The 27610-nt window shown below is 39.1% G+C and overlaps 1 protein-coding gene across 1 annotated transcript; it reads right to left on the bottom strand.

The window, feature by feature from the left end:
* Positions 1-23: 23 nt before the first annotated feature.
* On the bottom strand, positions 24-27398 carry retreg1 (reticulophagy regulator 1). Its single transcript, XM_079650241.1, has 9 exons — positions 27144-27398; positions 25451-25557; positions 22672-22702; positions 5032-5149; positions 4475-4559; positions 4112-4234; positions 3674-3744; positions 2683-2806; positions 24-2019 (listed from the first exon to the last, which is right to left on the bottom strand). Exons 1-9 carry the CDS (start codon positions 27338-27340, stop codon positions 1499-1501), a joined length of 1377 nt encoding a protein of 458 aa, XP_079506367.1. The 5' UTR covers positions 27341-27398; the 3' UTR covers positions 24-1498.
* Positions 27399-27610: the final 212 nt, after the last annotated feature.

The following is a 27610-nucleotide window of genomic DNA, read 5'->3' as shown; positions in this document are numbered from 1 at the left end:
TTTTAAATAAATGAAGCCACAGATTGAGTTACAACATTTTATTGACATTCTTAAGTTTAATTACATAAAAGTACATTTTGTTAATGCATTTTGGTTCTGACATGTTTTTTTAACAAAGTTTAACTATGTTTGAACTTTTAGTTAAATGCATCAAAGCCACTGTGATACAATATAAATGAAAAACACTAGTATTTTGATCAGTTTATCAAATATTTTAAAAGATATTTGAGATAATGAAGCGTTAACCTGCCTGAACTCTTATTTAGAGTGTTGCACATCTCTTTTCCGTATACAGCTATCACCTGTGAGCTAGAAATTAACTGCAGCCACTACAAAGTCCTCTTAGGCACTGATAAACAAACATGTCTATAGTCATATTATGTTAATACAAGGCATTACATGAATCATTCAAGAGGATACATTATACATTGCTGTGTGTCTTTATTATGAAATCAATGTATTTAAATGTACAAGGCATGTTAAATAAACAGTTTTTCGTCTTTTGATGCTCAATACAGCAAGGTGCCCTACGTACAGTAGGTGCATCATTAAATAATACTTAAGGTGCAAATACAAATAATCCATCTCAAAACATTTTACTTTCAGTTCGCTAAAACTACATGTATTTGTCTAATTTTGGATCATCTTATGATGTGAGAGCTTTTCATTGGTAAGCAAAGACTTTTGATACCTGCTGTAGGATTTTACAAAATAAAAGTTGTTTGACTACTTTTCTTAAATGAAGAAAAAAACGTACATATAAAATAAAAAAAGTTACACAATAAAATGTTTCCTGGTTTTTAATCCTCCTCAACTTGAGCATTAAAGGTGTTTTGATATTGATTGATTGTACGTCTATGGAATTCTGGGTAGTGTAGTTTGATTAATCAGCTGACTTAACTAGAGGCAGAAAGTAGGAACCTAACCTTAAACCACCAACAATCTTTGATAAAAATCCAAAAGTAGTTCATTAAACCTCCACTAACTTCTATGCCGGGATCAGACTACACTATATCTTTGTATTTACAAATGGTCATGAACTATTAGCATTATGAACCAGTAGGCTGATCAAATTCGCTCTGAGCTGGCTCCTGGGAAAATCGGACATAAACTCTAGGGGTATATAATAAGACAAAATAAATAAATAAATAGATAACTATGCAGTTGCACGTGCAGATTACACAGTCAACAGCACCCCAGTTTTTAAGTGTTTCCTTCTGCTCCCATTACCGTCCCCACATCTGTCGGATTGGGTCTTTTTCTGGCTGATATTGTGTAGCCTGATCTCGGCACTAAGCTAAAATTAATCTGTTTAAAGTGACCTCCATTTTCTACAAACTAAACCGCTTTGAAATGTTGATGTTAGCTCTATAGCAAAATTAAACTTGGAAACATTCTCACAACCCCTAACAGTCCTCAGTGACCACACCACCCCCGCCTCCCCACCACATGTCCTCTGTAACCTGTTCTCCTCCCCTGTTTATCGTATTTTCATCAATCAGTGGCGTCTCAGGAGTTTGGAGAAGAATCCAGTAGAACCTGGCTGATCACTCTGGGCCTTCTCCTCCTCTTTGGCTTTGACCTTCTCATCTCCCAGCCCAAGCTCCCCTTCCAGTTGCTCCAGCTCTGATTGGTCCAGCAGCTCAAAGTCCTCCACGTCGCTGTCCGACTCCTCGTCCAGCTCCAGCGGCCCGGTGCATTCTGGGAGTCTGGACCGCTCCGAGGCTGAGCTCAGCGCTGTGAAGCCGACCGCTGCTTCTATCCTCTCCTGCATGGCGGCTGTGACGGCGGCGGTGATGAAGTCGCTCGCCATCTGGTTTACTATTTCAAGGGCGTTGTCGGTGGATTGGTCTTTGTGAGGAAAGGGTGTTTGCTTGGATTTGTTCTGTAGCTGAGGTGGAGGCGAGGGAAGGCCGAGGCTGAGGTCATCGTCATCGTCGTCGCCATTGGTCGTTGCGCCGTTGTCAAGTGAGGGGAATTCTGGGAGGCCTAGAGTGAACGCTTCTTCTCTGTCGAGGTCTGTGAGGTGAAAAAGTAAATGATTGTTTGAAAAATAATGGTAAAACAAGAAAGGGGATTAGGGCCACATGTGGAAAAATGTATTGAGATCTGATTAATCTCTTCTAAACCTAATGTTCTTCAGAATTCAGACTATAATCTCCTAATTGAGATTTTTTTCAGAATTCGGACGTAAATCTAATAATTCGGACTTTTCTTTTGAGAATTCTGACTTTATTCGCAAAATTAAATATTTGTTTTACCTTTTGTCAAAACGTATTCCGTAGTAAGAAGAATTTGACGACCATTTGCCAATATATTCACATTAGGCTAGGAGACATTTAATATTAGGTAAGTCCCTTTACTTTGGTCACTATCTAATATTTGATCAGTAAGCTCATTATTCTTTACATAAAATGCATATGGTAACAAGAACAACAACAGTAACAAGAGACTGGAATGTGTCAGTGTAGTATTCATATATTTTATATACAGTATGTTTATAGGAAGTAAAAATACCTATGAAAGAATCATTAAGATAACTCAACATCTACTGTTTAAGTACCCATCAAACGACAATATTGGTTCAGTTCTGTTGCAGCTGTTTAATCAGATGTGCCTCTCTGTTTCTGTTTTTAATCTCAACCATATCCATCTATAGGAGACATAGGAGAGGTGACGTACCCTCTGAGTTCTCAGTCTGTGGTGTGTGTCCTTCTGACAGGTTGAAAGTACCGTTGTCCGTCCACGTCATATCCGACACCTCTGTGTCCGATACCGACATTTCCTTACACACTGTGGAGTCGAGCTGCAGAGAAACACACAAATCATCAAACTCACACCTGAGAGGGTTATGTGTGGAGTTATTGACAAAAAAAGTTTTTTCTGGTGTGTAAAGAAAAACATGTGCATTCTATACACTTTTTTCCAGATCACTGTGTTAATGTGCTCATGAATAAGGAACTAATTACGAATAGAAAGAGGCCTAAATTATGACACTAACTAGAGGGAATTATCACTTTGAGATCTAATCTTGTTGCAACATTACTGATGGGAAAGAGGAACACAATATAAAGCAGTCTGCTAGATTATATATATATAATTGCTACAACAATAACAGGATACAGAAAGAATGCACAGGAAGTGGTCATGTCATGGAACTTCACCAATAAGTAGAGCTTTGGTTTAACTTTGTTAATTATGTAAAGAAGCATTTTGTCAACTCTGGGTTTGACACATTGGGCCTACATACAGGATAGTGTCCCTAACTAGTTTGTTCAGTTATGGTCAAACTCTATCTGCACAATTATGCTGAAAACTCCCGAAAGTTAACTTAAGTCTCACTTAAGTCTGAATTACAGCAGTCAAATTCAAATCCAGTCTTTTTTTTCTTTAATCCATGTTTCTATTCCCAACCAAAGTCCTGCTAGCGTGGCGACTCATCCCTCTGCATTACCTCCAATGTTTTCAGTAAATGTTGATAGAAAGGGTCTTTTGTTGAGACTTCTGAGGGACTTTACTCCGTGAATGTAATCTGTAGCCGGATGATATTTAGTCACTTTGGCACAGGCCTTCATGCTGATGCAGAACATGTGTACTGGGCTTTAATTAACTTTAACTGGATCCTGTCAGTCAACAGAGGCATCATTCGATTGAGAAAAGATAATAAGCCAACCTTGGGAAACATGGAGGAGAGGTCCGACTCGATGCCCTCTTTCTCAGTCTGAGCCTGCATGATTCTCTTCTCTGAAAGTAAGAAAACAATCATTCAAATAATTTATTCAAGATTCCTGGACGCCATTTATTACGATTTCTGCTTTACTATCGAATATAAAAAGTAAAGGATAAGCTGTACATTAATGTATATGTGTAGGTATTTAAGCTTTGATTTTTGTATATCCTCATGAGCCAAGAAAGTGACTTTACATGCATTATAAAAACACTTTAAATATGTGTATTGCTAATATTGCGAATCCATCCAGTTAATAAAAGGGGTTTCCATCTGCTGTTTCATTGTTCTTTTATAAAAGCCGTGTTTCATATTTTCAGTGGGTTTGGAAAAAAACTCTCTCTACGAAACACATTGACATACTTTGTAAACATTTATAATTACCATGATTTTCTTTGATTTTCTGAATAAACTCTCCGAGGCCAAAGTCCAGCTTCTGCAGAACTGGCTTTAGCCACAAACCAATCTCATGAGATGAAATCAGAGGCCACAGGAAAATGCCCAACACTGCAGGGAAAGGTAAAAAAAACAAGGCAAATGAAGAAATTGTTGTCAGAGAAACCACTAACATACCAGTAATAGAAACAAACAAAGAGTAACTGTAGCTTTATTTGCAGATGTTGCAAACCATTTTTGATGCTTTTGATGATACCTTACTAATAACTTCAGAAGGAGGCCAAATAACTCATTTACATTTCTAGCATTATAGAAATGGTCTAATCACGTGCAAAACTGAAGTGTACTCACCTAGAATATAAGAAATAACAATTCCTGGAATGTAGCGTCCTACGACAGCGACGAAGGTGCACAAACTGCAAACCAGCAGGCAAAACTAGAAGAGATTGGAAGCAAACACAACGACAATGACACCAAAACACATGTATCTACCGTCAGTAAGTTAGTACACAGCTTGTATCAGTAACATTCTTAGGAAAGGTCAAACATTTTGGAAACACCATGAATTTAGATTCCTTATAAGATATTGTTTGTTTAGAAGCTTACACAATTAATTTAGTATAATCAGTTAGTTCATTATCTGATAAGCTCTAACAGGTGGTCAATTGTTATAAAAAAATATTTGAAGAATTTTAGAATATAGCAAAACAGTAATTTGATGAAATAAAAAAATTAAAACCGATTTTCTGACTTTTTTGTTGTTGTGATAAAGTGTTACATCACTTTACGTTACGACAAAACTCATAAAGTATGACAACGACATGGCTCTCTGCTCTACTTTGGTATCTCAGAATAGAGTTTAGTCAGGGGTCTTTCAGACTCTGCCTTAGTCTGAAACACTACCTTACCTTGCCAGGGTTTTGCTGTTTGAAAGCAGATGTCTCCTGGAGGAAGAGTTTGAGGGAGTTGCTGAGCTGAGGTCCAGTCCCAGACCGGCCGTCCTGACCTGAGTCAATTATCTCCCAGCTATAAGATAACACCAACAGAAGCAATGTTAGTTATCTTTCTTAAAACTCACCTTGGCAGTGCCACTTAAAGCATCAGGAGGAAGACAGTTGGATAGTTGGGCATTGAGAGTGTCTGGAGGAGATTTTCATGTTTTGTTCTACGACTAAGCGACTAAATTAATTACTAAACCTCATCACGCTGACACGCGTCATCCCTTTGCATAGCGGTGATGATGCACATCCGTTTGAGCGTGATGTAGTTTGTTTATAGCCTAACATTAGAATTGTGGTTGTTTAAGATATCATAAACAATTGTTGGCCACAAAGCTTTTTTTCTGCAATGTTCCGAAATCCAATGGGGGCAATCTCATTGCTAACGTCTGGGTCGGCCTACAAACATATGCATTCATTAACTAATTAATTGATAGGTAGTGGTGTAAGAAGAATGTAATTGGTTTACTGCTATGTTGATGACACCCATGTATCTGCTGCTAAACCCTATACTACTTCTAGAACTTGAACGCTTGTAAAAAGTGCATTGACAGAGTTGGTCAGTGTTATAATGTTTGGAAGAAAATGTTGTCTTCCTACCACCTATCTATATCCCCTATTCTATCATGTTACATTACATGTTAGACGCTTCTATCCGAAGTGACTTACATACTCAATACTGTGGGCAATCCCCACAGGAACAATTTTGGGTGAAGTGTCTTGCTCAGGGACACAACGACATGCTGACTGCAGTGGTGTTTGAACCTGTGCTCCCCTGATCCGAACACCAACGCACTAACCCACTGCGCCACATGCCTCCCTGTGTTCTATAGCCTCTTCCAGGACTCTAATAGCGCTTTTCCACTGCAGGGCCTCACACGGTTTAAGCGTGCCGTGCCAAACCCGGCCCGCTTTTTTTTGCTGTTCCACTAGGGGTAGTTCTGGCTCAGGGCTACTTTTTAACCTTCTTTCTGGCCCTCCAAAATCGAGGTTCTTGCCGAGCCGACAACCGGGTATGCTAAACTAGTGACGTAAACACTCAACTGCTGAATGGTCAGAGAGAATCACTGGCAAGGGGGCTACAACTACAACAACATGAAAATATTTGACCGTGATTTAATTGTAATAAATGTTTCAAAATGAGGCCAAAGTAACAACATACTGATACCGGTTAGTAAAAACCATGAATTAATTATTTGACAAGTCTGCAGACAGATGGCAGGCGAAACCTTTTAAAATGCGTGTTTTCTGAACGGATATCGGATCGATCAGGAATAAATAAAGCAGCGACTGCATTCTCCATGACACAGACAGTCTGTGGTTTGTACTTGTTTAACTTGTGTCTAGTTTCTGAACAGATATGAGGAGCTGTGAGCTCTGAGTGCTAACAGCTAACGGCTGATTGGTTTTGTGGTTCGCATTGAAGATGACGTCACGGCTCCGCCTACACTGCGTTACTATAGTTACTGCCCCAGCTACTAACCTGTAATGGAAACGCAGCATAAAGATAGCCTGGCCTACCGAGGCCTAACTATACCGAACTAAGCCGAGCGAGGCCCTTCAATGGAAAAGCGCCATAAGATCATCTGCTCTAAAGATGCTGGAGAAAAAAAACGTTCTTTTTTTTTATACCACTTTGAACAGCACTCAGATAAACTTGTGTCCTTTGCATTTGCTTTGCAGATACATAGGATTGGCTTGTTGATATGTGTACATGGTCATCATGTAATTTCGGACACGGTATATACTATTAAAAATAGTATCAACACTTGACTTTCCAGATGCAGGGATTGAATAGGTTTATTTGCAGGCTTATAATGTTATTGGTTAAGGGTCACTGATAGAGTTTAGTCCAAGGGAAAAGCCCGTCCAATACAAATGCCATCGTCTAAATTAAGAAGCCGACAATAAAACTGGCGAGATGACTAAATAGACAGGTGGCAGATTGGAAAAGGAACGTGCTTTCCATGCTGTTACTGCCGAGCCACCTAGCGAGGTATGAAACTTTCCCCTGCACCTCGAGGTCTTCCAAAAAGCATCTCCTGTTAAAGCTCTATTAACGGCCCTACCACATCACATTAAACTGCTATAAAAGGCACACATGTGGCTCATGTGTAGTTCATGTGCGATAAATAGATAAGGTTGTGAGGTAGCCAAAGTCCTGCTTCTTATTAGCTTTTGTTCCACTAGCTTAAACTAGCCAATAGGTTTTGATTAATCATTTCATAGTTGATTTAATATTCCTAACATTTTCACAGGACTGTTAATATAAAGGCTCTGAGATAGACATATGGGATGATTTAGTAGGTTGAATCTTGATTAATGCTAATGTTACTTGTAGTGAACATTTTGTGAGGAAAATATTGAGTATTATCACCATATATTAGCAGTAAAGGAGACAGCATTATATGTTTACAACATGTTTGCCCTGTATTCAAATGTTTTATGTAATTGCACAATGCTGGCAAATCCTACCTTGATAACAAATATTAATTATAATCAGAGGTGGGAAGTAGTGGAGCACAAATACTTCGTTACTGTACTTAAGTACATTTTTCTGGTAAAAGTAATTTACTCCGCTACTTATTTTTCTGATGACTTTTTACTTTGAGTTCTTACATGTTGAACTCAAATACCTGTACTTTCTACTTCTTACATGTTGAACTCAAATACCTGTACTTTCTACTTCTTACATGTTGAACACAAATACCTGTACTTTCTACTTCTTACATGTTGAACCCAAATACCTGTACTTTCTACTTCTTACATGTTGAACACAAATACCTGTACTTTCTACTTCTTACATGTTGAACCCAAATACCTGTACTTTCTACTTCTTACATGTTGAACACAAATACCTGTACTTTCTACTTCTTACATGTTGAACTCAAATACCTGTACTTTCTACTTCTTACATTTTGAACCCAAATACCTGTACTTTCTACTTCTTACATGTTGAACACAAATACCTGTACTTTCTACTTCTTACATGTTGAACACAAATACCTGTACTTTCTACTTCTTACATGTTGAACACAAATACCTGTACTTTCTACTTCTTACATGTTGAACTCAAATACCTGTACTTTCTACTTCTTACATGTTGAACACAAATACCTGTACTTTCTACTTCTTACATGTTGAACACAAATACCTGTACTTTCTACTTCTTACATGTTGAACCCAAATACCTGTACTTTCTACTTCTTACATGTTGAACACAAATACCTGTACTTTCTACTTCTTACATGTTGAACTCAAATACCTGTACTTTCTACTTCTTACATTTTGAACTCAAATACCTGTACTTTCTACTTCTTACATGTTGAACTCAAATACCTGTACTTTCTACTTCTTACATGTTGAACACAAATACCTGTACTTTCTACTTCTTACATGTTGAACACAAATACCTGTACTTTCTACTTCTTACATGTTGAACACAAATACCTGTACTTTCTACTTCTTACATGTTGAACTCAAATACCTGTACTTTCTACTTCTTACATTTTGAACTCAAATACCTGTACTTTCTACTTCTTACATGTTGAACTCAAATACCTGTACTTTCTACTTCTTACATGTTGAACTCAAATACCTGTACTTTCTACTTCTCTCATTTTCCAAACAGGCTGGTTCCTTTAGTCTGAATGTGTGTTTGGTGGCGTGATCATTATTAGTTAGAGTCATTGCGTGCCTATTGATTTGAACACGATCCGTGTATCCATCATTTCCTGGTCTTCTCTAAAGAAGAGGGACCAATGAAAACGTTGTCATGTTGCCGTTGGTCACCATGGAAACATTCATTAGCTAACAATGACATTATTGTTCTATTAATATAAAGGGAGGTCAGGTACTCTTTAAAACGGATGGTAGTTATGGGTACTTTTCACTGAAGTACATTTCAAAACCCATACTTCTTTACTTTTACATGAGTAAAGTAAAGAAGTATCTGTGTGCATCTCTGATTGTAATACATTTTATTTGGATGCACCTTAAATGACACCCAATGACACCATACGTAATTCATAAATACTTATGAAGTTTATGATTAGATATTTGTGGGCATTCCTACATTGCATTCATAACAATGTTTAAAACAAACCTATGTTATCCAATATAAATATTTATGTATGTGTACTATAGGATAAGTGACTTGAACTGTTGTCCGGGGGACCTGGGGCAATTTTCCCAACACCATTTGGGAAATGTTGTAATGAAGTTGAAACATGTTGCAGAAACCTGTTAAGCCCTGAGCCTGTTTTTCAGGTCTCAGGCTCGAAAATGACATTCCCAGAACAAATCACCATATCTTCTCTTCTAAAAGGGTTAAATTAATAATATATTTTCTCAAAGCAAGTTTACATCTGTGAGTTGGATGTAGAAGTGTCAGAATCAATATAGATGTTTTTATTTTAAAGTAAATTCAGATTGAACACAGTAAAAAAATGTAAATGATTGTTACTTATAGTGAAAACCACCCTTGAATGATGGTATGGTAGACTAAAAGCTTTAGGAATCCAACAACATATAATAAGTACCCTGTATCAAGATTGATGCAAAACAAGTGCAGTTTGACCTTTTTGGAGAGGTTTAGCAACAAAAAACAAACTCTTCTGGGGTCATTTGGGTGGATTTTCCATATCTCTGGCCGCCCTTGGTCGATTTTGATGGTTGACATCTCTTTCTACCCGTCAGAGCCAATGGAATCGAGGAAAACTCCCACATACACACACACATTACCAAATAAGGAGTGAGAGTGACGCATAGCCAAAACCGGAAGCTGCGATAACTCTGGTGGCTACCATTAGCAGCTAACTTTTACTCTCCGATTTTTACATAAAAATGGAATTATGGATTATAAAGAATTTTTTCAAAGCGACAGACACATTATCAACCTATGGATTAACCAATTCAGACGCGTTTTTTCTAATTTTAATGCCATTGAACACGTCTTTTGATCAGATTGACTGCCACGGTGAGACAATATCCCGTAAAAGCTCCGTAAAGGTACGTGTTGTGATGTCTGTGTTTGCTTCCCCTGTCGCGAGTTCGGATCGCTCAGTGATGATACTATACCTACATAATCTGTGGAACCTCAGCTTTAATTGGAGATCTTGTATGTGCAGCTACGATAAGTAATAAGAGTATCTTTATCTTGAGTTCTGTGCCAAAGTGCGTTAGCATTTTTCGCTCAGGGGTCATTTAGATGCTTCTTATGAGACTTGTGTTTTGTTTTGGTAAAAATGGTTTCTATCGTCAGTTAGCTGAGATTCTTCCTGTTAATCTGGTATAACACATTAATAGGTTCTTAAATATTAAGATGCCCTGAGACACAGTGTCGTGAAAAAAAAAAAGATCCGCTGAAGGGGTCTTTGGGGCTTAACAGTAAGCTAGTTAAATGTATGATATATCAAGCAAAGATCCTCTTTTTAGCATTCAAGAGCTATATATACACCTTTTTGTTTTTGAACGTACCAATGGTTGAAATCACATTTTGCTTTGCTTCAAACCAATCTAGCCTTACCAAATTAACAAAACTGTAGGTCTAACAAGGGCTAGATAAGTGCCTCAACATGTTTCATCAGATTAAGTCACAATGTACTACATTTAAATCCAACAAACGATGGATTACATACACCTCCTGTGAAAGCAGCTGTCCTGTAAACAGCTGGCGTGAAATCACCATAAAGATCATGTTACAGCAACAGCTAAAAAGGTTCCCGCCAGTTTATACAACTGTTAGGTTCCTGTGCTAATTAGAAGATGTGGTCTTTAAAAGGGCTTTATGTTGGTCATCCTCCAAGGAACAAGCATGAGAGGCCTCGAGAAGATAAAGTCTCCGATAAACACCCAGCCTTGACACATAACCCTGATGACGTAAGGTCAACCGGTTGCCCCCCTCTCACTTTCCAGGCACACTCCTTCAAAAGAAGGCTGATTTCCGGGGAATCATGATGGGTTAAACATGTGACAGTGATAATGAGAAGCACTAATAGCAGTGGGGGATGGAAAGGATCAGTGTTGCAACGTTCCATGAAATAAAGACTTGTACCTGAAAAGAGTCTTCCAGGATGAAGTACTGTAAAGTTTCACCATGTCACAGATCTGGCTGTCGACGAATACCAGAACAGTGATATAGGAGCTAGTTTTGCACTTGCCAGAGTGCAAAATTCAGTTGGACTTCAGTAAGACGCCATGAAGGGTGGATTTATATTCCCATCCGTCTCTCTGACTGATTCTTTCCCCAGTGAATTACATTTAGCCATTTTAATCCAGAAGCATTTGCACAACTTGAGGAGAATGACAGCCATCCTAACACACATGGGCTGCAAATCCTGACATGTTTTAGCCCTCGTGTCACATACTGTCTGAGCTCCATAAACATTTTGTATACCAACAACTGTTTCAATGCTCCAGATATTTACAGACCACCACCCACTGATCTGTCAATCAATGCGGAAAAGAAGAAGTGTCAAACACCATAGTCTGACGACGTCACTCCAGGCAGATACATGTCCAACTTTCAACAGAGAACTTGTCACGTCAGAGGCGTCCCAGGTGGAAAAGCAGGGCAGCGGCAACACATGAGCAGCTGATGGGCAGATGTCACTTTTTACCCAACCTCTGATCTCTGAAACAACACAGGAAGCAGTGTGTCTGAGCCTCTAACAAGCCCGGTGACGGTGCTTTAAAAATAGAGCGAGACAAACAATGTGAGGAATGGCGTCAAAAACATCCAAGCTCTTCACTCGTGATTAGGAAGAAGCTGAGGTCTAAATATGTTTACCCCGACTCTGATGCAACTAATACCTGTTTATGTTCCATGTACAGCCACATCTACATTGAGTTGACCTAAGCAGGTTGAGGTTACAGTTTGCAAAAGGCCCGTCTGGCCATGACATGAATCCAACAGGAGCAGGTAATATAAGACGAGTGTTATGGAAGGAAGGGGAGAGATGAGGCAGCGATATGTGCCGCTTTCCAAGTAGATCCATGCTCTGTTGTTTATGTTGTTGACCTATTTAAATTGAAAGTAAGAGTAGAATGTGCCAAAGATGTGAGCCAACTTTCCTCCTCATGAGATAAGGTGAAAAAATAGCCTGTGTACGTTAAACACTGATTGCACAATCCAAACACAGACAAGAACAAGACTGCAGTCCTCTAAGTGTGGAAGCTTATTAAGTATTCAAAGGTCTTAAAGGTTTACCAAAATCACCAAATTAAGACAAAAAAATAATAATTATTAAAGCTTTATCCTAAGTAAAACGAAACTAGGGTTAACTGTGCCATTGATTATGAAAAAATATATCTTTAATAACCAGAAACACTTTTCCATTTATCTCCATGACATCTGTGAGGCTTTCATCTTAAAACCCATACTTTAAAAACTAAATCAGCATGGCAAGAGGTTAGTGAGAAAATAAAAACTGAAATGTTATTTGGGGTGAAAAGACACTCTAAATTATTGTTTACTTTCTTCACTAGATCACAACAAACTCCAGACATACCTCAGTCCTGCCCCACAATCTTCAGAAGACATCTCAAGAGCTTCAGGTGCCTTCAGAAGGTTTGAATTCTCCTTTAAAAGCAGCCAAACCCTGGATATTCAAGACGATGGAGAGAGCTACAACTTATCTTTGCAGTTCAAAAAAATGCCAGCAAAAATGAAGGGTCGAGCCAACTTTGTTTTTAAGTGCCACACGGCGCGAGAGCAGCTTGTGTTTATCCTCAATGAAGCCCCGGTTGGAGTATTTCAAGCGGCCTGGTCTAAAAATACCCAGGTCACACTACATTCCTACTGGCAGCCATCAGGAGGGCAGAGGGATGGGGTTAAGGGGTGTAGAAACAGCAACACCCTTCACCACCAACCCCAACCCCAACACCAACACCAACAAGACATCAACCCAGACACGCCTCCTCAGTGTCAGTGACACCAGCATTAGAGGGGTCATGTGACTGTTGATGAAGGGGTTTCCTAAACACCTGGGAAATGAACTTTCTTGCCGAGAGTCAGATGAGAAGATGTCAGTCAATATCAGTATGAGGGTAATGAAGCTATACTGCCTGATTTAGCTTAGCATAACAACTGTCCAAAGGTTACAAAACCAACCACACCAAACCTCCAGAAAGAGCATTGGGCGTTGAAGCAAATGTTTGTAGTGGCCGAGTGGTGGTACAACAACTTTAGTGGCAGTTTGTGACGTCATTGGGCCCAAAAATACTTTCCCATTTACTTACATTCGAAAGGCAGATGTCTGTAAATCAGCGTATCATTTTTTTTTTACAAAACCAACTACCCAGTACGAACACTTTCACTTCCATTGGTTGAAGTCGTTTTAAGTGTTAAGAGTTGCATACACACATCCGAGTCCAATCGATGTTCTCAACTCTTAGCTTACAAGTGAAAAGGCAAGGTTAACGGCAAAGGGTACGGGAAAAGAAAGGGTAATATAATTTAATATATATTAAGAAATACAGTATATCGTTTTTGAGGTCTATATGATGGAGTAGTACACACTTTTGTTTATGTGAAGAATCTACCAGTGCCTGACTGGTCCCCAAAATGAGGCAATACAATTTGATTATCATGAACATTTTAAACATTTTGACATCTTGTATTGTGGAAAACTGGACCATAAACTGATCCACAATTAGACGAAGTCTTGGCTGGTATTTCGATATGTCTTTATAATAAAACCATGATTGAAATATTGAATGTACATGTACATTTATGGGGCCATTGTTGCGCAGTGGTTAGAGCGTTGGTCATCAGATCATGGACGTTGGTGAACTCCAGTTCGAATCCCGCCTCGGGCCGCCACTGCGTCAGGCCGTTGTGTCCTTGGTCAAGACACTTTACCCGCATTTGCTCCTGTGGGTAATGTCCACAGTAATGACTCTTATATGTGTAATGTGTATTTGTAAAGCGCTTTGAGCACCTGTGAAAGCGCTCTAATAAAAAATGTAATCCATTATTATTATTATTATTACATCATCTATGCATCCTTCAAATGTTATTATGCAGCTTGGATCCAAAAATATAGATACTATTAGCTTAGTTTAATTTTGAAACTGACTTAAAAGTGATCCAAATATATGTACAATATTCAACACAAATATTTATGGGTAATAAATACACAAATATTATTATTACACCATGACTCTTGGTTATATATGACTTGATCATTTGACTGTGATGAAACGCTCGTGTCTGGTTTGTTGTTTTGTTTTCTACCAGTCGGCCTCTTTCCAATCATACGCTTCACTCTGAAGCACACCCCCCTCTGTGGCAAGTGATCTGATTGGCTCGACTGCCTCAAGTCACACCTCTGAAACAGCTCAGACAGTGGAGAAACAGCTGAGTCACACACACACACACACACACACACACACACACACACACACACACACACACACACACACACACACACACACACACACACACACACACACACACACACACACACACACACACACACACACACACACACACACACACACACACACACACACACACACACACACACACACACACACACACACACACACACACACACACACACACACACACCGCTCAGGTTTCACAACTCTTAAGACACTTGTGTTTGTTGTGGGAACAAAAAGCAGCACAGCAAGTGTTTCCTAGAAACAACAAAAACAACATCCAGCTAATGATCATGTGACGTTTGTCCACATGCTGAACTTACTCCATAATCACACACACAAGATGATGGTCATGCTTTATGTGTGTCATCCATGATGCAGGTATATTATATTTAGAGATCTTACTTTCCTCAAATGTAAGACAATCATTCAGAATCCCACAACTTTCTCTCATACTCTTTGTTTCTAATAATGCAGGAAAAATATTCGTTATAAAATAATTCAGGATCCTTTTTCCTGAAATGTAGAAAAATCACTCAAACCGTAAATATATCTGTGTTTATATTTTGTATTGTAATTTTATTTAATGCATTATTCATCTGTTTTGTTTTAATTATAAAGTGTAAAATTGTGAGTTTGTACTGTGAGTGAAGTACAATTGGTGAGTTGCAAGTAATTGCAAAAGTAAATCCTAAAACAATTACAGATAGGGTTAGTGAATGTATTATTTTTCTGCTTTGTTTTATGTAAAAAGTATAAAGTATGTAATAACATGAGTTTGTATGTGCGAAATGCAATCTGTGAACATAGTTGATACATAAGTTATTAATTGTTACTAACTAAAGACTAAAATATGTCAAAAAAGAAAAAACAAATGAATATTTTCTGATACCAAAACCACTACAGATAGGGTTAGGGTTAAATCATTTAAAAATCATTTAAATGCCACCTCTATATATAAGGTTTTGTTGTCAGAAACTATAAGAAACCAACGTTCACTCTTGGTAGGAAACACTTTGTTGAGCCATTATAAAAAACAAATATATAAGTTGGACCCGATTGATGGCCAATGCTATGTTTTGGACTACATCCACAGCTCAAACATCCCAGCTGTCCTCTCACATTTTGAGTCAGTGGCTAATCTCCCACAAGCCTTTGCATGAGACTCGCTCTGAGCCTGATGTTCAACTACCCACAATCCTCTCTGACAGACAGCAGCAGGTGACAACAACACAATCCAAAACCCTCTGCTGCTGGCCAAATGTCACAGAGAGAGGAAGCTAAGAGGGAAGAGTGGAACTAGATATGTAAATTAGAATAGAAGGAGCATGTCTTGAATCCAACTGCTAACAGTCCAACATCAGATATATGAAAGGTACGTTAAGAGTTTATAAGGTATAGGATAAACTTTAATGTACATTATAGGCATCATATAAGTAGACTGTATAGCAGGGCAGTTGCATTTGATTGCATAAAGGCTTTTACATGCTTTCTATTTTGCAGTTTTTTTATATAATGTACTGTTGCATAAAGTATTTAAATGGATAACAAACATTTATTTGAACCTAAAGCACAATGTTGTCCTTATCCTCACCAAAAAGTTATATGTGTGCATTGAAATGTATGAAAAACTGTATGAAGGTAACAGGTGCAAACTGGGGTGCAAAAATGATGAACAGGCAATGTGAAGTATCAGTTTAGCGTAAAGCCAATAACAAATCTGACTTATTTGACGAGTTGGGTTTGAAATCTGATGTGCAAATTATTCAAGATGATCATATTCATGTATTTGCTGTTCAACGTAAATATCCCCACTGTAGGACAAATAAAGGATTTCTGATTTATGGGAGTTTTCCGACAAATGAGTTAGCAATAACTTCAGTAACCCTCTTTCTCCCGAAGACTTCATCAACACGGAAGAGACATTCAGCTCAATTGTCCTGATTGTATTCAGTCTTTTTAACTTCTATTGTTATAACTCTATGGAATCCCAGCTCGTGTTTTTATACCCAAACTCGACCCTGACCTGGCTTCACCCGGCTTTATGTTACATAACTCAGATGTGTTGCATCCAGCCTGGCGCCCACAAATCCCTCTCACCTCCTCTCAATCCCACCGAGCCTTTAGCGCCGGCATCGAGTAACAAACATAAACACATTCCTTCAAAATGAGGGCACAGGAGTAAACCAGGTGACATATATTAATATTGTTTCTTCTAAATTTGACTACATGTTGTTATAATGAGAAGGGGTTAGGGATTTGGGTTAGGGTAATTTCCATCTGCAGTCTCTGGGCATGTACAAACATATCAACAAACATTAAAAACATTTAATAATACATAATTAGTTAGTTTTATGTTAGATTTTATAAATAAAAACTAACACAAGGCTATAGAGGAACTACAGCACGGTCACATGACTTCACGTCACCACCGCTAAGCTAAAGGCGGCTTATGTTGGGCTATAAAGGAACTACAGCACGGTCACATGACTTCACTTCACAACCACTAAGCTAAAGGTGGCTAATGTTGGGCTATAAAGGAACTACAGCACGGTCACATGACTTCACATCACCACCGCTAAGCTAAAGGTGGCTAATGTTGGGCTATAAAGGAACTACAGCACGGTCACATGACTTCACGTCACCACCGCTAAGCTAAAGGTGGCTAATGTTGGGCTATAAAGGAACTACAGCACGGTCACATGACTTCACGTCACCACCGCTAAGCTAAAGGTGGCTAATGTTGGGCTATAAAGGAACTACAGCACGGTCACATGACTTCACGTCACCACCGCTAAGCTAAAGGAAGCTAATGTTGGGCTATAAAGGAACTACAGCACGGTCACATGACTTCACTTCACAACCGCTAAGCTAAAGGTGGCTAATGTTGGGCTATAAAGGAACTACAGCACGGTCACATGACTTCACGTCACCACCGCTAAGCTAAAGGAGGCTAATGTTGGGCTATAAAGGAACTACAGCACGGTCACATGACTTCACGTCACCACCGCTAAGCTAAAGGGTGCTAATGTTGAGCTATAAAGGAACTACAGCACGGTCACATGACTTCACGTCACCACCGCTAAGCTAAAGGTGGCTAATGTTGGGCTATAAAGGAACTACAGCACGGTCACATGACTTCACGTCACCACCGCTAAGCTAAAGGAAGCTAATGTTGGGCTATAAAGGAACTACAGCACGGTCACATGACTTCACTTCACAACCGCTAAGCTAAAGGTGGCTAATGTTGGGCTATAAAGGAACTACAGCACGGTCACATGACTTCACGTCACCACCGCTAAGCTAAAGGAGGCTAATGTTGGGCGTGACGACATTTAGTCGTCTCCTTTAGACACTTGTTAGCAACCTCTGTTTTAAATTCACCAGTGGGGTATTTACTGAGGTATTTTATGTCCTAGAACAAATGTCTCTTCAGCTTGTTTTAGCACAGACCTTATTACAACCAAAAACTTGACTTCAAGATGATGGAACTCATACTTCTTGGGATCCTAACTCTTTTCTCGGTTTAGGACTTTTTACTGCACCACTCTCTACATGTAGACATTGTTTTATTTTACTCATATTTGAAAAAAGCTAAGTACAAAAATATTTCTTAAAAACAAAGTCCCAAACAGAGTTTAGAGCATATCACAAATTAAGATTATATCCTGCACAGAAACATGCTGTGTGGCAGGTCGTCTGCCTTTCATATCGTTTTCAGAGTCATAAAACCCAAAACCCAAACATGTCTTCTCTACAGTGTCCCCCCTCTCGACAAATGTCTCATGTTAACACTTTACCACAAGGTGAGTCAGTGATTTATGAGGTGAAACTGAGCCGTCACATGGTCAGTCGGAGAGGATTAGATCAGAGTCATGCGTGAGCTGCAGGTTCTCCACAGTGTAGATATGAGAGGAGTGTTTCCCACAGGATTATAAATGTAATGCTATAGTGGACACACCTCTGCACGTCTAGGGGTGAAGATCATATTTATACATTTTCAAATTAAAGAGGACGTAACATGCTCATTTTCAGGTGTACATCAGTATGTAGCGTCTCTACTTTAAAGAGTTCTCTCCTGCTGATCTTCAGGTGTCAGTATGTAGTGTCTCTACTTTAAAGAGTCCTCTCCTGCTGATGTTCAGGTGTATATCAGTATGTAGCGTCTCTACTTTAAAGAGTCCTCTCCTGCTGATGTTCAGGTGTATATCAGTATGTAGTGTCTCTACTTTAAAGAGTCCTCTCCTGCTGATCTTCAGGTGTCAGTATGTAGTGTCTCTACTTTAAAGAGTCCTCTCCTGCTGATGTAGTGTCTCTACTTTAAAGAGTCCTCTCCTGCTGATCTTCAGGTGTATATCAGTATGTAGCGTCTCTACTTTAAAGAGTCCTCTCCTGCTGATGTTCAGCTGTATATTAGTATGTAGCATCTCTACTTTAAAGAGTCCTCTCCTGCTGATGTTCAGGTGTCAGTATGTAGTGTCTCTACTTTAAAGAGTCCTCTCCTGCTGATGTAGTGTCTCTACTTTAAAGAGTCCTCTCCTGCTGATCTTCAGGTGTATATCAGTATGTAGCGTCTCTACTTTAAAGAGTCCTCTCCTGCTGATGTTCAGCTGTATATTAGTATGTAGCATCTCTACTTTAAAGAGTCCTCTCCTGCTGATGTTCAGGTGTATATCAGTATGTAGTATCTCTACTTTAAAGAGTCCTCTCCTGCTGATCTTCAGGTGTCAGTATGTAGTGTCTCTACTTTAAAGAGTCCTCTCCTGCTGATGTAGTGTCTCTACTTTAAAGAGTCCTCTCCTGCTGATCTTCAGGTGTATATCAGTATGTAGCGTCTCTACTTTAAAGAGTCCTCTCCTGCTGATGTTCAGCTGTATATTAGTATGTAGCATCTCTACTTTAAAGAGTCCTCTCCTGCTGATGTTCAGGTGTATATCAGTATGTAGTATCTCTACTTTAAAGAGTCCTCTCCTGCTGGTGTTCAGGTGTAAGTATGTAGTGTCTCTACTTTAAAGAGTCCTCTCCTGCTGATGTTCAGGTGTATATCAGTATGTAGTGTCTCTACTTTAAAGAGTCCTCTCCTGCTGATGTTCAGGTGTATATCAGTATGTAGTGTCTCTACTTTAAAGAGTCCTCTCTTGCTGCTGTTCAGGTGTATATCAGTATGTAGTATCTCTACTTTAAAGAGTCCTCTCCTGCTGATCTTCAGGTGTCAGTATGTAGTGTCTCTACTTTAAAGAGTCCTCTCCTGCTGATGTTCAGGTGTATATCAGTATGTAGTGTCTCTACTTTAAAGAGTCCTCTCCTGCTGATGTTCAGGTGTATATCAGTATGTAGTGTCTCTACTTTAAAGAGTCCTCTCCTGCTGATGTTCAGGTGTATATCAGTATGTAGTATCTCTACTTTAAAGAGTCCTCTCCTGCTGATCTTCAGGTGTCAGTATATAGTGTCTCTACTTTAAAGAGTCCTCTCCTGCTGATCTTCAGGTGTCAGTATGTAGTGTCTCTACTTTAAAGAGTCCTCTCCTGCTGATGTTCAGGTGTATATCAGTATGTAGCGTCTCTACTTTAAAGAGTCCTCTCCTGCTGATGTTCAGGTGTATATCAGTATGTAGTATCTCTACTTTAAAGAGTCCTCTCCTGCTGATCTTCAGGTGTCAGTATGTAGTGTCTCTACTTTAAAGAGTCCTCTCCTGCTGATGTTCAGGTGTATATCAATATGTAGTGTCTCTACTTTAAAGAGTCCTCTCCTGCTGATGTAGTGTCTCTACTTTAAAGAGTCCTCTCCTGCTGATTTTCAGGTGTATATCAGTATGTGGTGTCTCTACTTTAAAGAGTCCTCTCCTGCTGATGTTCAGGTGTATATCAGTATGTAGTGTCTCTACTTTAAAGAGTCCTCTCCTGCTGATGTTCAGGTGTATATCAGTATGTAGTGTCTCTACTTTAAAGAGTCCTCTCCTGCTGATGTTCAGGTGTATATCAGTATGTAGTATCTCTACTTTAAAGAGTCCTCTCCTGCTGATCTTCAGGTGTCAGTATGTAGTGTCTCTACTTTAAAGAGTCCTCTCCTGCTGATGTAGTGTCTCTACTTTAAAGAGTCCTCTCCTGCTGATCTTCAGGTGTATATCAGTATGTAGCGTCTCTACTTTAAAGAGTCCTCTCCTGCTGATGTTCAGCTGTATATTAGTATGTAGCATCTCTACTTTAAAGAGTCCTCTCCTGCTGATGTTCAGGTGTATATCAGTATGTAGTATCTCTACTTTAAAGAGTCCTCTCCTGCTGGTGTTCAGGTGTAAGTATGTAGTGTCTCTACTTTAAAGAGTCCTCTCCTGCTGATGTTCAGGTGTATATCAGTATGTAGTGTCTCTACTTTAAAGAGTCCTCTCCTGCTGATGTTCAGGTGTATATCAGTATGTAGTGTCTCTACTTTAAAGAGTCCTCTCTTGCTGCTGTTCAGGTGTATATCAGTATGTAGTATCTCTACTTTAAAGAGTCCTCTCCTGCTGATCTTCAGGTGTCAGTATGTAGTGTCTCTACTTTAAAGAGTCCTCTCCTGCTGATGTTCAGGTGTATATCAGTATGTAGTGTCTCTACTTTAAAGAGTCCTCTCCTGCTGATGTTCAGGTGTATATCAGTATGTAGTGTCTCTACTTTAAAGAGTCCTCTCCTGCTGATGTTCAGGTGTATATCAGTATGTAGTATCTCTACTTTAAAGAGTCCTCTCCTGCTGATCTTCAGGTGTCAGTATATAGTGTCTCTACTTTAAAGAGTCCTCTCCTGCTGATCTTCAGGTGTCAGTATGTAGTGTCTCTACTTTAAAGAGTCCTCTCCTGCTGATGTTCAGGTGTATATCAGTATGTAGCGTCTCTACTTTAAAGAGTCCTCTCCTGCTGATGTTCAGGTGTATATCAGTATGTAGTATCTCTACTTTAAAGAGTCCTCTCCTGCTGATCTTCAGGTGTCAGTATGTAGTGTCTCTACTTTAAAGAGTCCTCTCCTGCTGATGTTCAGGTGTATATCAATATGTAGTGTCTCTACTTTAAAGAGTCCTCTCCTGCTGATGTAGTGTCTCTACTTTAAAGAGTCCTCTCCTGCTGATTTTCAGGTGTATATCAGTATGTGGTGTCTCTACTTTAAAGAGTCCTCTCCTGCTGATGTTCAGGTGTATATCAGTATGTAGTGTCTCTACTTTAAAGAGTCCTCTCCTGCTGATGTTCAGGTGTATATCAGTATGTAGTGTCTCTACTTTAAAGAGTCCTCTCCTGCTGATGTTCAGGTGTATATCAGTATGTAGTGTCTCTACTTTAAAGAGTCCTCTCCTGTTGATGTTCAGGTGTATATCAGTATGTAGAGTCTCTACTTTAAAGAGTCCTCTCCTGCTGATGTTCAGGTGTATATCAGTATGTAGTGTCTCTACTTTAAAGAGTCCTCTCCTGTTGATGTTCAGGTGTATATCAGTATGTAGTGTCTCTACTTTAAAGAGTTCTCTCCTGCTGATGTTCATGTGTATGTCTCCATGCTTTAACGTTCAAAAAGCTCTTTATTTTTCTCATACTGCCTGTGCTGCAGCACCTCTTTTCACCCTCTGTCTGAAACCAGAGCCCAGTCTGCTCTGATTGCTTAGCTGGCCGGCTCTGTTGTCAATTGGTCAAGTTACATAGTGATGTCACTGATGTTCACATGGGCACAAACCTATAGAACACACTAGAGGAGAGGGAAAACAAAAAGCAGAATCGTTTTAAAAAAAAATACATTTAAAAAAACAGCCACATTCTGGACATTCTATTGATTTATTTAGCCATTATTTTTCCTTTACAGTTGTATAAGGTTGTTCTTGGCCAGTTAAAATCAAAAGCCCATGACACACCTCAAGCTTTGCCACGCCCAAAAAAATGTTTTCCTCAATCAATAGGATTATTCCTGACACACACACACACACACACACACACACACACACACACACACACACACACACACACACACACACACACACACACACACACACACACACACACACACACACACACACACACACACACACACACACACACACACACACACACACACACACACACACACACACACACACACACACACACACACACACACACACACACACACACACACACACACACACACACACACACACACACACACGTCCTACCTTGTCGTCATGCTGCGCCATAAGTGAGCTCCTGTGGGAGAGAGGAGATCTATTATTCATCACCTCACTGGAAAACAGCATAAAAATGACTGATAAAAAATAGGATACTGTGTAAACCGATAGTGGTTGACAATACAGAAAAGGCAGTTCTAACAACATGAAATATTTCTTTCTGAAGGTTAGAATTCTTGACAAATACTGTGCTCTTAAACACATGTTGTGGCTGTCGAGCTAATTCAAACTATTTTTGCTTTTAAATCGCTGACCTCTACTGGTTTAATTTGCAACGTTTTTGTTGTAGAGTGAGCAAGCTGGGAATTCTATCTATATTGCTATTGGACATTTTGCACTTTACATCACAGCCAGATTGTTTTACAGTATGTAGAAATAACTCATGCGCCTAAAGGACAACATGTGAGATGTACAGGTGCATAGACGCTGCACACAGATAATACACTGACTAAGTACCTCACTTCAAAACATCCAATCTATCCCTTTAAAGTGCACTGTCTCTTTAATTGGTGTCCATTTGCAATAAACAAATATTAAGTGCATAAGGGTCAGAGCCACAGAGCTAAGATGTAAAAAATGAAGAGCTGTTGTTATGTTTCTTTGGATAATAGAAACCTAATATGTTTATAAAGACACCAATGACATGAGGAATACATGCGTCTAGGTAGAAGTGCAATAGTTCACGTTCAGGCTGAGGAGTCTGACTCTTCCTCATGTCAGACTCGTCCTCTCTCATCAGGCTAACGAGTCAGGGGGAAATCATCAGGACTAACATCAAGCATCTTACATAAACTTCTGCCGTTGTTATTCAGTTAGCATTCGTCTCTGATTTGGGCTTTACATTACATTACATAACATTTCAGTGTTGCTTTCATCTGAAGCGATTTAAAGGGGACCTATCATGCTATATTTGAATAATATAGTGTAGGACCATACCTATATCAGGCATATTTATACTTTTTCTTTTTCAAAATACCAAACAGATCATGCATTTTAGCCATTCCTCATTTCGCTCAATTTAACACTGTCTTTGCATCATGGGCTGATTCTGCGAGAACAGCACCATCTACAGGCCTGGCATATGTACTACAGCGTCTCCAGCGCTTTCCAACGGCAATGTCTGTGGCTGTCTCCTCCTGATTGGTGGAGTTGGCCCAATAGCCGTAGCGCCACTTCTGTGACGTCATAGAAGTGTTCAAATCTGGATCAGTCTGTATCAGATCCGTTGCAGCTCCCTTTTAAGAGATTTGGGTATGGAGGGAAATAGAGAGGGTTGTGTTTTCTGACTCTTGGTGAGTTCCCTGGAACACCCGGGACACATGTGCTTTAAAATAAGCCAAACTTATTTTAAGTTGGCATGCAGTCAAAACAGATGGGGTTTCAGTCTGTGACAAAGATGTGTAAGTATCTAATGGAAAGTCGTTTTCTCTACACTAAAAACACTGTCAATAGGACTTATTAAACATCTGTAGTAGCTGCATCCTCTGGTCTTGTGCTTAGATGTTGTACCTCCAATATCTTTGGTTAAAGTGCATTGACATGTGTTGCACCCTTACCGTGATAGCTACAGAGTCACCTGAAACAAGTCTATTTAATAAGCATGGAAGCAGCATAAAGAGTAGGGGTGGGGGAAATAATCGATACAGCATAGTATCGCGATACTTTGCGTGGCGATATTGTATCGATACACAGATGCCAAGTATCAATATTTTATTATATAAACTTGTTTTTTTTCATAGAAACTGTAGCATATCCCTCCGAAAGATGGCCGAATATAAAACCGGAAGTTACGCTAAGACATGTCTACAATTGCAATGAAAGTAACAAAAACAATGCCATCTGCTTTTCAGGTTCAAAGAACACAAATATTCACATAAACTATTCATATTGCAAATACATGTTTTAACCAGGAAGGGACGACGGACATGGATATGACCCATGTGATTTGCAATATCGCAATATATCGTATTGCAATACTTAGCATATCGTAGAATCGCAATACTATCATATCGTAGCTTAAGTATCGCGATAGTGTCGTATCGTGGGGAGCCTGGTGATTCCCACCCCTAATAAAGAGTGCAACTAAATACTGCTAATTCATTGTTTGATGGTATTTGCTTCTGTACCGGCCCAGAGTCTCTTGTAAGAGACTTTCTGAATCTCAATGGAGAAAATCCACGTAAAATAAAGGAGAAATAAAAAAAAAAGGAAACTCTAGTTTTGAATGTTTCTTGATTCATTTTGCAGCTAAAGTGACTAAGTAATTGTTTAGTCTTTACATCTGTATTTCATTCATGTCATAAAGTCTTCTTTCTCTGACAAACAGCCTTAAACCGCAAATCATTTTATATACATGGCAAGAAAGAGAAGCTGCTTTTAACAATTGAGGAGTATAAACGACTTTTAAGTACAATCCAATATTAGGATTTATACAAAAATTAACACCTTTATTGATAATCGTTTGTTAGTTTTTTGCCCATAGGGTGGAACATTAATGCATTTGGAATTTATGTACTTGCATCCTCCCACCCCCTACCCTGAAAGTCACGGTGTAATTTGAACCCAAGGTATACAGAATATAAACAAGGGTAACTAATGCTAGTATATAAATGTGTTTTACAGGGGCATTTCTAATATAGATACTGAAATGTTGGAATTGATTTCTGTTTTCTGATAGAAATAGATATGTTTACCCAGGATATAAATCAGGTGTGTGATTGATTTGTGTTTTCTGAGAGATATTTGCACCCTGGTGTGTTGTTGTTACCTGTGGATCTGGACCGAGCGATGTCTCTGACGGTCACCGTGACGACCAGCAGGGCCAGCAGGAGGAAGAGGAGGCTGAATCCTCGGAGAGAGGTGAAGGCCACAAACCTTAAGGAAATAAAAGTTTCACCAACATCACAAAACAGTTGTGTCACTGCATGGCTGGTGTTTAAGGGTTTATGCAGAAGGGTAATTATTTTTTGCTTTAAAATGTTGGTGTGGAGTTTTTCATCTTTGCTGTTGGATTCTTGTTGCTGTACTAATGAACCTTCGCTGTTGAATACCATTACCATTACTGGTGAATGAATATATATAATATTTAATACAACTGTACCATATTTTGTACCATAATCGGCTGATTCCAGTGTCCAAGATTTTGGCATTTCCCCACCAATATTTCATTTTGTCTCAGCGCAGAAATGTAATCAACAATGCAATTTAAGCAACTAAATATATAGGCTATGTGGGGAAATATTTTCCAAGGCCCATAACTGTGACCCAGTTTATCAGTTCAAACTGTCCTGACAGAGCACACACACCTGTAACCTTGGCTGCTGTGCTCTCTGTGTTCTGTCTCCCTGTTCCTGCCTGTTGGCGTCAGCTGATAGAGTTGTTATGGTTCTATCTTGTTATGCAGCATGTTGATTATTCTCTCAGAACTAGCTAAATACATGGGTCTGGGGTAGAGTTAAGTGGCACCATAACATAGAAAGTAAGCATTTATTTTGGTCAATATTGGTCGATATTAAAAGGAACTGAAAAAGGAAACCCATTGTAACTCTTTAAAACATTATTATGGGAGGAAAAAACAAGATCTGTAGACTTCATTTAAAATAATAAACAGTATGTGTTAACGTTAAATACAAACCACTGAAAACCATGTACATTTCTCATATGTTGCACATTTGTGTCCTATTCTACCCCTTTTAAGATGGCAGAGCGTTTCCACTTTAAATTCAGAAATACTGGACATATTTTTCAGGGTGATTTCTCATATTCTTATTTATTTATTTTAACCATTTCTTTTTAAAATTGTATAATAATTGTTCTTTTATTACCACCTCATTCCTTACTGTGTTCATGTATGCACCATTATACACCAAAACAAATTCCTTGCATGTGTACTTGGCAATAAAACTGTTTCTGATTTTAATATTATATTTTCCTGAGGTTTAGGGTCCTTTTCGGATGTGTAATTAGGTAGATCATTTGTTTATACATCATTTGTAAGTCAATAATATTGTTGTTTATCAAATTGATACTGCTTAAGTTTGTACAGTATCATAATTCTCATTTAATTATTATTATTTATTTGTATGTGCTATATATATATGCCGTTAATAACTGTGTAATATATATATGGCTGCTAAATCCTCAGGACTGTTACAGGATGTGTTTTTTGTAAATTGTGTAACTTTTTTTATTATAATTGTTTTTAATCTTTAATACTTTTGTATGCTTGCTTCTTAGGTAACATTAAGCTGTCTTTGGCTCTTTTCTGCTGTAACGATGTAAATGTCCCCTCTGTGGGACTAATAAAGGTATTCTGATTATGTATCATAATTCTCATTTCATAGTTATTATTATTTTTTGTATTATTATCGTTTTACACGTTCGAAATAAATCTAAATCAAATTATAATTGTTCCTGCAGTCCTAGTGTTGTGAGGAATATCCCTGCGTCATGGTTCCTACCAGATCACCGCGTTGGCTGCAGCGAGCAGAGCTGAGGTCCTGCACGGTCTCTGCCTCCAGTTCACCAGGCCGGAGAGACGACTTCCTCCGCGGCCGGACAGCGGCTCCTCGCCTCGCTCTCCCCGGATCATAGGCACCGCCGGCTGGGCAGATGCCTCCCCGCAGCCCGCTGTTCCTGGTTCCCGGTTCCCCAGCATCGGAACACTCCCAGGGGCCCCTCGCTCTCTGCCGCTCCTCCAGCAGATAACCGGTGTCAAGCTCACAGCAGGGGGTATCATAGCAGTTCTGGTGCTGGATTTTCAAAATAAAAGTCACACAATTGAAACAACAATTAAAATGTAGCCTACTGTTGTTTATTAGTGTTGGGAAGCGGCAGAGGTGGGAGAAGTACTTGAGTAAAAGTAGAAGTACTCAGATCTTGTACTTGAGTAAAAGGAGAAGTACTAAAATATTGTACTTGAGTAAAA

The sequence above is a fragment of the Notothenia rossii genome (genome assembly GCF_949606895.1).
Source record: "Notothenia rossii genome assembly, chromosome: 9".
Taxonomy (NCBI): Eukaryota; Metazoa; Chordata; class Actinopteri; order Perciformes; family Nototheniidae; genus Notothenia; species Notothenia rossii.
The sequence above is the reverse complement of the archived record's forward strand: the minus strand, read 5'-3'. Positions and strand labels throughout refer to the sequence as shown.

Excerpts from the sequence above, each read along its gene's own strand:
- retreg1 (XM_079650241.1), bottom strand. The coding sequence starts at position 27,340 with ATGCTGGGGAACCGGGAACCAGGAACAGCGGGCTGCGGGGAGGCATCT. Across the intron at positions 4,235-4,474 it reads TGTTATTTCTTATATTCTAG|TGTTGGGCATTTTCCTGTGG; the intron begins GTGAGTACACTT and ends CTTTCCCTGCAG. Across the intron at positions 2,020-2,682 it reads ACAGACTGAGAACTCAGAGG|ACCTCGACAGAGAAGAAGCG; the intron begins GTACGTCACCTC and ends TTCACCTCACAG.